The following is an 11239-nucleotide window of genomic DNA, read 5'->3' on the forward strand; positions in this document are numbered from 1 at the left end:
CCATACCTCTCCAGTTTAGAGAGAAGGATGTTGTGGGGGACCGTGTCAAAGGCCTTACAGAGGTCCAGATAGACGACATCTGTAGCCCTTCCCATGTCCCCTGATGTAGTCACTCCATCATAGAAGGCCACTAGGTTAGTCAGGCAAGACTTGCCCTTGGTGAAGCCATGTTGGCTGTCTCGAATCACCTTCCTGTCCTCCATGTGCCTTAGCGTAGCTTCCAGGAGGATCTGTTCCATGATCTTGCCAGGCACAGAGGTGAGACTGACTGGCCTGTAGTTCCCCGGCTCTTCCTTTTTTTCCTTTTTAAAAATGGGGGTTATGTTTCCCCTTTTCCAGTCAGTGGGAACTTCACCGGACTGCCATGACTTCTCAAATACGATGATGGATAGTGGCTTAGCAACTTCATCCGCCAGTTCCTTCATACCCTTGTAGCTTCCTGTCACTTTTGTTTTCTCTTTAATGAGCAGTACTTTACTTCCCCACTCCAGCTTTCAGAACAGCTGGCATAAGTAGCTAAAAAGAGTTGAAAATGAGCCACTGTAAAATGTTTTACAAAATAAACTAATGAAATTTTTTTTCTTACTTCTACAACTGCTGCAAGCTGAAGATCAGGATCAGTTTGCAAACATTAGCTGAGTAGTATGCCATTTGTGCTACTTCCCATGAGGACGAGCCAGGGAATCGTATCTCATGTAGTTGAATTGAGGTGCGGTAAGGTTCAGAATCAACCTTGGCCTCCCCGTTGAGCTACCTAGCTTGGTGGGAGGATAGAAAGCAGGAGACCTGCATCAACAGCCATCACTGTAGACCTTAATTTACAGCTTATGAAAACTTGTAAGTTCAGAACTTTAAGCTTACCCACAGTGCACCTGCCCAGAATCTCTCTTTTTTGAGACGTAAATGAATATTGTCGTAGTAATTAAACAATTTTGGAAATGGCTGTAGTATTTATATTAGCATTGTTGTCAATAAATAGTAATAAATGCTTTGTAGACTGCAGCCTCTACATCATTGTAAAGCGCTGACAGCTGTTAGAGGGCTTATTCGTTGGAGTGTTGTATCTTGGCTTCCTGCAGAATTTACAAGAAAGGCCAATATCTAGCAAGTATCTATGAAGGAGTAGAGCAGCTAACAATAGTTATTGAAAGCCTTGGAGTTGGCCAGGAAGAAATTTCTCAGTAGTACAGGAAGCATGCCAAAAGCACTGTGAATAGTTGGGGTCGAGAGCTCTAATAATCTTCTCCTTAATTTTTTTCCTCTGCAATATTCAGCTGCAGAACTGCTCCTGGGCACCTCAGCCAGGGCTGCCTGGACTTAGGGCAGTAGAATAAACCTCTGAATTACATCAGGGTCTGTATTGGTCTTGCTCTTTCCCACAGTTACCTTGTAAAGATGGATTAAAACCTTTCTGCCTTCCCTTCCTGGGGTTGTGCCTTCATGTAGCGTGCCTTGAAGAAAGGCAGAAGACAAGACACATCCTTGTAATAAACATCATTTGTTGCTGTAGGCTTGTTTTATTCTATCATTAGGTGTTGAAGCAGATCCTTCAACCTACGTAAAAGTGATTGGCATAGTTTGGAAGGGAGGGATAGTAGTGATACTGTTTTGTTGTCATGACTCATTTTAATTCTGTGCATCCCAGGAGAACCTATTTATCCCACCTCCTGCTTGTAGTAGTTGAACTACATAGCTGTGGTTGCAAAATGAGATAGTCTGAAGGGTGTCTCATGAAAATGAACGTAAACTATATCTAGTTGATAAGCACTTATTAAAGTAGAATCGGGGCAGAGAAGAATTTAAAGGTTTTTTTCGGTTACTTACCAAAACATGTTTTCTGTTTAGTCTAGTGAGATTTTCTTTCAAGGTACTGTAGAAATGCATTTGCAAATAAGCTGTTCCCTAGCCAGGGTCCCAGTACTGGTTAATAAATGACGCATGCATCACTGACTGATGAAACTTGGTGGCCTAGAGTCATCGAACATGGTGATTGCATTGTGCCTCTCCGGTGCTAGTTAATGACCATGCGTTTGACCTTAACTGGTTTAAGAATTGTGTTGCAGACCTATTGCAAGATTTTGTCTTTTCTCGAGTACACCTGACACTGCTAAAATGCAAATGTTTTCCATAGCTATTCACGAAATCGTACATATGACACCTATGTCGGGAAAGGTTATGTGATTGCTGGGATGGATGAAGGCTTGCTAGGTGTATGCACTGGTGAAAAAAGAAGAATAGTAATCCCCCCTCATCTTGGATATGGAGAAGAAGGAAGAGGTGAGCTTGACTTTTCATTCGAGTCTTCCATAATTAATGATGTTTCCTTTATTGTTTAGTGCATCTGTGTGGAGTTCCATTTTTTTGACATTTGAAAGGCTTATGAATTAGTTCATTATTTTGTGGGCATGCAACTGACAGGATTACACCCAGAATTTGCAAAATTATTTTAATTAGCTAAATAGGCAGGACAATAAGAGTACAGAACAATCTCACATGTAATTGGTGACCTGAAATTATTTGGATAATCAGTGTTTCAGATGGACTGGTACTTGGATGCCAGGAGCTCTGCAGCGTGAGATCTTCCTTCCTGTGTGTCTTAACAAGCTCTGTATGCTAAAGGAATTCACCGTGTTAAGTTTTCTTCCCCGTTCCTTCTACAGCCACAGGTTTTGTGGACTCGTAAGCCGCCTCTGTAAACGGTGGATGCATGTAACAGCAAACTATCCGTGTATGTATAACATACAATTAAGATTCCTTTGGGAAAACTCATTACTACCTAAAAAGATTGCTGTGAGAGGTTGAATGTGATAACCCTTCTAGCTGATCACAGTTTTATGGCTGGTGTTTCAAAAGGTACCTCCTGGGATGTTATTTGCAAAAAGTGATTTAGAAGAAAAGCCCCTCTTCTGGGAATGCAAATTCCATGCTGTTGATTTGGGAATTAGACTCCTCTAACAACAAAACCCGCTCCTGGGTCTGGATATATCTATCAATCCTGGTAATGTGATTGCATGTTATCCTGTGAAGGGGGCGGAAGAAGTTGCTTGCTGTCAGGACATTTTAAGGAACTGTAACCTTTTAGGCATAATGGCATTCCTTGAAGCATGAGACAGTCCTATAAGAATTTTGGTGATTGATAATTAATTGGTACATGAAACACAAATTAGTCATTTAAGATGGTCACAGGAAATACATGGTTATCGCTTCATTTGTGCATAATTTTCAAATTCAGAATAATGGAAATTTTTTCCTTCACGGTTGAACTGAGTGCGTTCAGTGCTTTTCCACTCGTTCTCTTTCCCACACTGGATGCAGCTTGTGTCTGTTGGATACAGAGGAGATGTAATCCTTTAGTTCTGAATGAGAAGAGCAAAACGACTCAGTAGCAGGCACAGTGGGAATATATTCCTACAGGATGCAGTACCTGGTCATCATAAGCCTGATTGGGTACCGTTTCTTTCTCTACTTGCCTAATTTGCTTCCTATTTAGGAAAGATTCCAGGATCTGCAGTGCTGGTCTTTGACATCCACGTGGTTGACTTCCACAACCCTGCAGATTCGGTCAGCATTACTGTTAACTACAAACCTTCCAACTGCACCGTGCTAAGTAAGAAGGGAGATTACTTGAAGTATCACTACAACGCCTCGCTCCTGGATGGCACTTTGCTAGACTCGACGTAAGTATATCACCTGATAAAGAAAATGTCTCTAGCAGCTGTGAAAGCAGAATGAATTGCCTGCAAAGCGGGCTGGCGGGGAATAAAGAATTTTTAAGTGAAAAATTGAGTGTTTATGTAGCGTATATTTTTCTTTTTATGTCTGCCTGCCTAAGATACATAGGAGGAGGAAAAGAAAAAGACAATCTATCATAGCATAATAGAGAACTGGGAACACAGAGGATGTAGGAGTGTGTTGGAGGAGAGCTAAACACTACAGGTGGAGTGATGAAACAGGTTGTCTGCATGGCAGTCTGTTTAAGTGGCTAATTCAGGTGTCTGGGCCAGTCATACTAGAATGACACAGGGCTCCGTGTGAATGAACTGTCCAAGTGTATTCAGTTTCTTGGGTAGGATTTGCACTCTGCGATGATTCCGTGTTCCTGAGAGGGATCTGGTGGAGGTACTCGGTGTAGTCTTGTTAAAGCTAGCTTGATTTTTAGTAAATGGTGTTTTGTAGTAAATGTGTTTTATAGTAAATGGTCACCGTCCTGTCTGTACCGCACATGGGTGCTAGTTTCCTTGTATTGTAGTGTCGTGGTAAGTGTCAGCATGGAGAAACTCTCAGAGGGCTTGATCATGACTGTGATTATAATGATCCTCTTTCTCCTTCCTGTTGACAGTAGGTTTATGAGGGAAGCAGAGATTGCTCCAGTCTGCCTCATACAGAACTAAAGTAATCCCACAGCACTCTTTGCCACAGCTACAAGAATACTTCTGCTAGCTTTTTTTCTGCCTTCATCTTTTGGATAGCACAAGTCGCCTAAATAATATTTTATTTTTGGAAGGGAAGTTGGGAAAAGCTATTTTTAAACAGGTTATAATTAACATAGGAAGCAGCTCGTAGTTTTCACAGTGTACACGATAGCTTGCAGAGCTGAAAAGCTGGCTTACATTGAAGCACATGATGTGATGCTCTAGGCCAGTATGTATGCAAGTAATGTGTTTGGCTTCAAAACACCTTTTATATGGCAGGGCTGCTCAATTCCCATTTTTTAGCAGGAACCACGGGATGTTGGGACAGTCTTACTCAAAGCAGTTTATAGAGAAACAAAGATTATGAAACTTGTGCTCCTAATTTTAAGGCTGACCTCCTAGCCACTGAATTGTTTTCTTTCTAAATAATACTCTGTTGTACAAGCGTGTCCCGCAGTGGTACAGCCAAGCCAAATAACCAAAGAAAGGAGACCGACAGAAGAAAGGGTCCTGCTGTTGTGACACATACTGAGTAAAAAGTCTTAACGCAGCACGCTCTGCTTTTAGAAGCACAATGCGTGTTTAACTTCTGGGATTTTAACTCCTGATAATTTCTGAGTTTAGAAATGAGCCACCAGCAACAAGGTATGATTCAAAATATAATATGGTTAAATAGCAGTAGTAGTATTACACTTCCAAGCTGTCTGGGTTAAGTGACTACTACATTATAGTGACTGATGTCGTTAAAGGGATGGCTGATCCATGTGAATGCACCCAGATCCGTGTAGGTTGGTAGTTCCGGGAGAAATGTACATTTGGATTTTTTACATCTGCTAAAAAAATCCAGCTTCGTTAGTTAAAAATACTTGAAAGGCAAAAGGCCTTATTTCGAGATAAAATACTTTGGGGGTTTAATTGGCAGGATTAATGATCATAATTGGATTTCATTCAAGAAGCCTATAATTTTGGTACCAGAGGACTTGTCAACAGTAGGGACGCTTCTGCTTGGAATTGTCTGTAACTTGCTACCTTGAGAACAACTTCAGGTAACTGCTTGGTAGAACAGAACATTGGGCATGAAGTTAATTTTTGGCAATGACAGGGCACTAACTAGAAACTGCTGTTTCTGTGGTAGTTTTGAACAACAGAAATTCTCTATTGTATGTTGAAGGTTTTTTTGTTTTTCTTGCCCCCCACACCCCTCCAGACACAGCCTTGGCAAGACCTACAACATAGTTCTGGGATCTGGACAGGTGGTGGTAGGGATGGACATGGGCCTTCAAGACATGTGTGTCGGGGAACGACGAACAGTTGTTATTCCACCTCATCTCGGTTATGGAGAAGACGGAGTTGGTAAGTGAGTGAAATCTATTGCATATCCACTTAGCACCTCTTGAGTAACTGAGTGTGCATGTTTTGTTACTTGCTATGCATTAGGACATAAGGTGAGTGTCTCTTAGCTGCCTGAGGGGGATTTTTTTAGAGTTTTCTCATTTCATTATTTTAGACAACCCCCCATTCCCCAATGAAATGAATATACTGTCTGTGTTGCATTTTAATCCATACTGTTACTGTGGCCAATACAAAGACTATCCCAGTACAAAAGGGAACACACGCCCCCAGTAATGTTGCTTTGTCAAAACGGAAAGATCCAGGCACTGTGGTGTTGCAGAGGGAGTAAACATTGTTCTCCGTGATAGGGAATTGGGTACTCACGCTTGGACATGCGACATGTTATTCAGGAAACAAAACTGAAGGGAACTGTTCAGCACTAATATGTTAGCACATTCAAAGAAAACTCAAAATTCAGAAACTGCATAAACTGAATGTGAGATGTGAGGCAGTGTATCAGTGCTGTTGAAACCCCAACAATAACACATTTAAGGCAGCTTGCTCTGTTTTAGAGCATTGAGGCTTACCCATTTTTAATGACAGGGACAACAATATTAAAAGGAACGATACAGAAGTGACAAGAACTCTCATACTCCAGTATGTGTGGTTGTTACTGATCGTCTGAGTTAAAAGACTTGGGGGAAAGGAGTCTAGCAGGAGATCACCAAGATCAGCAAGCTCTGATTTATGTGGAAGCAGTTGTATAAGTTGCTGTGTTCTTTGAGTACCTTCAGATCAGTTTGTATTTTATAAAGACTGTCTGTCAAGCATCACGTGTCAAGCTTAATGGAGAACTAATTTGCGATAAGAGATAAAGAAGCATTTTCACTTGCACCTGGCTTCCACAAAAATCATGAATGAAAAATTGTGAGTATTATAAATATGCAACATTCTATGCTATTATATGTAGTTGCATAGTTATATATAATAAATTAAAAATGTCCTCATAAAATAAAAAAAATCTGCTGTGTTAAAAAAACGCTATAAACATACTTGTCAGGTATTTGCCATCATTCACATTACATTTGATGTACGTGGTCTGAAACATTGCATGATTGTTAGTGTTTTGGTGTATATCCAGATATCTGAAGAGATATTGCTCATTTGCTACTGGACAGAAGTTAGAGCTGACCTCGATTTTCTTTTTCAGGGATAAATTAAACTCCTTCCATGGTTTCATTGAGGTGACATCCCGAGCTGTTGCAACACTGTTGAGTCTGTCAGTAGCAGCTTGATACACAGTGTATCGGCGAGATAAAGGAAAATTGATTCATTACCGCAGTTTTACCTTTATAAGTAAAAAAAACGGATGCAGTTTTATTATGAAAGCTCTCTTTACGTTTTGATCACCTCTGCTGAAGTGAACAGGAAGATTTGGTGGGCTTGGGATCACGGGGCTTGGGGATCACCGTAGAGAACCTGTTGGAGCAGGAAGAGGAATTTAATTATGGATTAAAAGGAAAGATACTCTTCAATGTAAGTGATAATGCCCCTCTTTGCCATTTGTTGTGACAGAAGGAGAAGTGCCTGGTAGTGCTGTATTAGTTTTCGACATCGAACTGCTGGAACTGGTGTCTGGCTTGCCTGAAGGGTACATGTTTGTATGGAATGGTGAAGTCTCTCCCAATCTTTTTGAAGAAATAGACCAGAATCACGATGGAGAGGTTCTTTTGGAGGAGGTAAGCTGAAACAATGAGAACGCTTGCAGTGGTTTTCTTCTACCACCATCATCAAGGTACTTGGATGTTGAAGAATGGGGTCTTCTCTCCTCTCCTCTTTTCTCACGTGGTGTTTCTTGTCAAGTTAACAGGAAGACAGCGTGTCAGTTAAAACACGATTATTTAGCTTTAGAGATAGAACCGAAAAGAAAAAAGAAATATAAGCATGGCCGTACTACTTAAGACCATTTACTATTGTGGTCTCCTTGGTCAACAACAGGTACTTAGGGCACAGGTGTAAGAGGCAGAGTAAGCATTCAACGATCCTTCGCTGTATCAGCCTTCACCGTGTCTGTTAATTGGAGGTTTATGGTGAATTCTTGAGCCAAAGCTGAGCCTGCAGCAGTGCATCCAGGAACTGTCTAATCACTTTTGGAGCCTGGCAGTGCCTGCGGCTGCTCCTTCCACAGGTGAATTGTGTGCTGTGTGAACAAGTCCTTCCCCTTGCTTGCTTTTAAAATTTGCGGTGTGAGAACTGGGTGCCCTAACTGAAAGCCACTTGCCTTTGCCACACCATCTCTGTTAATATAAACCTCCGTGAGGTTTTCCTCTGCGTTTTCTCTTAACTGAGGAGTTCTATTTTTTATTCTCTACTTCAGTCTTCTCTGTTGCCTTTCTCTATCGTTCTGTTTTCTGTCCTTGCTTGTTGGAGTAGCGCTGCCTGCAGCTCTCAGGGTGCAAGCTGTGGACCTATGGAACAGCATGAGATGCCTTCCAGCATTTTAACAAACCGATGGGGTAAAATCAAAATCTTGTTTTCCCTTTTCCTAACGCTTTATTCCACCTCTTTGTTTTCCTTCTTTCTCCATCTTCTTTTTTGCATTTACCTCCACTTCTGCCCTTGCAGAGAAGAAAAGAGCTTTTAGCAGTCTAGAGAATGAGTGAGGTGGGATGGGACTGTTGATATCCACATCCTTCTGGTCACCTGGCAAGGAGGAGAAGGGGAAGCCAAGGAGATACGAGAGGATGCTTGGCCTAAAAGGTGTGAATGAATGTCAGAAATAGTTCTCATTGCTGAAGCTTGTTTAACAGGTAGCACCAGAGATAACAGTAATTCAAAAAGTGGTGTTTGATTGTGGACTTTCTGTTTTTTGGCAAGCCAGTGCTATGACTTCTGTCAGATGTTGTCTAATCACCGTGAATGACTTCATCGTACATATCAGGAAAAGGTTTTTTAGGGAGAACTAACCTTGTAGCCTTGCAACTTTTTCATCCCTCTTCCCCCTTCCCCCACCAAAGTCAAGGGAGTTGAGTGGAAGGCATAATACCTGAAGCTACTTTAACAGATCTCATGGTATCCTGATGCTTAAAGTCTCATTTCTGTGTTTCATTCTTTTTTCTTGTGTGTTGTTTCTCGTAAGATGCAGGTAGACATCTATTTTACAGTGCGAGTTTCCCGTATCAGCATGTGGAATTAAACCTCCTCTCTCCATATAGGTCTGTTCCCATGTCACTCTCCGTTCAACTCATCTTCCCCCTAAATTACAAAAAAGAACTTTTCTTGTTATGGGTCCAGGACCCACCGGAATAAGTGAGGAAATCCCTGTTGAGCTCCAGAAAGAGTGATTTAACCTCACGTGTCTGTCCTAATCAGTCCAATTTAGGTTGTAACAGTGTACTTTTATGTGCGCTTAATAATAAGTAGTGAAATGCTGAAGAGTCAAGACAAATAAATGCTACTTTCCCAAATAGCTCTTCAGTTTTAAATGTCTGTTTCATTGTAAGCCGCTTTCTCCTCCTTTCCCTCCACCTAGTTTTCAGAGTACATTCAAGCTCAAGTCGATTCTGGCAAAGGAAAACTGGCTCCTGGTTTTGATTTTGAAAAGATCGTTAAAAATATGTTCACCAATCAAGACCGGGATGGAAATGGTAAAGTTACCGCTGAAGAATTCAAGTTGAAAGACCAGGAGGCCAAAGAGGAACACGATGAACTGTAAAGCTAAGAAAAAAAAGAAGAGTCCTGAGCTGACCTACTGTTTGAACGTGTGTACTGGAAGAGGTTTCGGCAAGCATGTTTCTGAAAGGGTAGCACTCGGCTAGATAGCCTGTGCCTGCCTGTGCCTGTGTGCTGGTAGGCTGTTAAAATAGGAAGAGGTTTTTGGTTGGAATTGTTAGGTATATTTGAAAAAAGTGTTAAGTGCCTCAAGATAGGGTGTATAAACAGATAAAGAGTGTACTGCCATCCGTGGTGTCGTGAACCACGTGGTCCCTTTTTATGCTAAAGATCAGAAGTCATCATTGAACAATACCCAGTCGCTTGGATGGATGGATGGTAGGGAGAAAACTTGCCAAGTGCTTTTAAGAGTTTTAAAAAACCTCCTGTATCCGAAATACTTCTGCAGGAGAACAAACCAGAAAATATTCCCCATGAAAATAACCTGTAGAAAGTGTCAGACGTTGAGCCCAGTTCCTTTCAGAAGGCATGAGCCCTCTTTCCAGTCACTGAACAAACTCATAGGAATGTTTGCCAGCAGGAACTCCGATTTGCAAATTGCAGAACATGCAAATGATAGCTATGCCGTTGCAGAATTTCCGTAAGCTGTGAATTAAATTAAACAGGCCTAGAATTGTAACTGTGTATGTGTCGGGTTTTCACCTTACGAAATAAAAGTTGGCTACCATCTGTATTGTATTTAATTAATAACCTTGACTCTTCTTGCTGGCCTGTTGAAACTGTTCCGATCAGCGATTCCCAAACCTTTCTAGTTGCAACCTTATTTATAGTTTTGTTAGACTTTAAGTATTAGTATTATGGGGTCCAACTACTGTCATAAATACTGGATACAACTGATTTTGTGTTGGGCTTCTGCCTCCTGTGTTGGGAATTGTTAGACTAAGGAGTAAGTACTTAGAGCTTATGCAGCCGAGCAGCCTGGCATGGCGAACAAACAAAAAGGCAGTGATAGAATCAAGAAAGAGACCCATCTGTTTGTACCTGCAAACGTTCTGGCCTATCCCTCAATACAAAATCAGGCCTGGGAGTGCTGTTCAGATCGTGGGAACACCTGAGACAGTCACCCGTTACATCTATAAATGTAGCAAGCTGTTTAATAGAAAATAGACTAAACAGACACATTTTTCTGGAAGGCCGTACGGTCCCCCCCTCGGTAGACGACATGTAAAGAGCACAAAGATGTATAGTGCGACACTGTCAAAGACAAGGAGAAGGGGAGTTGTGTTTCCAGTGTATGCCTTGTGTCTAGTTTCTTGCTTTTCTTGATCTGTACGTGTGGGTTGTAAGCTCCCCGAGACGCTCTTTTTAAAAACTGGCATTTCGATTGGATGAAAACACTTTGTGTTGGTTTTTAATACAGTTGTTATAGAAAGTGCAGTGAAATATTTTTTTGAGTTTGACACCATTAACTTGGATAACTGATCTTTTTGTTAAATAAAATGTTGATCAACTATTACTGTTAAAGTTTCTATTTTTCACGGCATTTTGATGGCTTGGGAACTTGAGTCGAAGCGAATACCCTTCATGCAGCTCTCTCCTCTTGCACACAGCAGGCTTACCCTGAGGATGTTCGATACTGCTATCGATCGTCAGGAAATGTATTTTAAACTAAGATTATTTGATTCAAAATGATTGAGAGCAATAAACCACAATAAAAGATTTCTTTTTTCATACTAAATGTGGGTGAAGTGAAGTCATTCTTTGGCTTTAGGAGGAGTTCCCTAAATTACCCATCCCATATTGCTGTCAGCTGTGACAGTCGG

General features: G+C 41.2%; 1 protein-coding gene across 1 annotated transcript in view; it reads left to right on the forward strand.

The window, feature by feature from the left end:
* Positions 1-10929, forward strand: part of FKBP9 (FK506 binding protein 9, 63 kDa) — a 15810-nt gene extending 4881 nt beyond the window's left edge. The window contains exons 5-9 of the mRNA XM_009332399.1: positions 2132-2277; positions 3491-3677; positions 5620-5765; positions 7320-7483; positions 9277-10929. Coding sequence (XP_009330674.1) covers positions 2132-2277; positions 3491-3677; positions 5620-5765; positions 7320-7483; positions 9277-9459 — 826 coding nt within the window. The 3' untranslated portion in view covers positions 9460-10929. The remainder of the gene's footprint in view (positions 1-2131; positions 2278-3490; positions 3678-5619; positions 5766-7319; positions 7484-9276) is intronic.
* The last annotated feature ends 310 nt before the right edge of the window (positions 10930-11239 follow it).

The sequence above is a fragment of the Pygoscelis adeliae genome, unplaced genomic scaffold (assembly GCF_000699105.1).
Source record: "Pygoscelis adeliae isolate BGI_AS28 unplaced genomic scaffold, ASM69910v1 Scaffold58, whole genome shotgun sequence".
NCBI classification, from domain to species: domain Eukaryota; kingdom Metazoa; phylum Chordata; class Aves; order Sphenisciformes; family Spheniscidae; genus Pygoscelis; species Pygoscelis adeliae.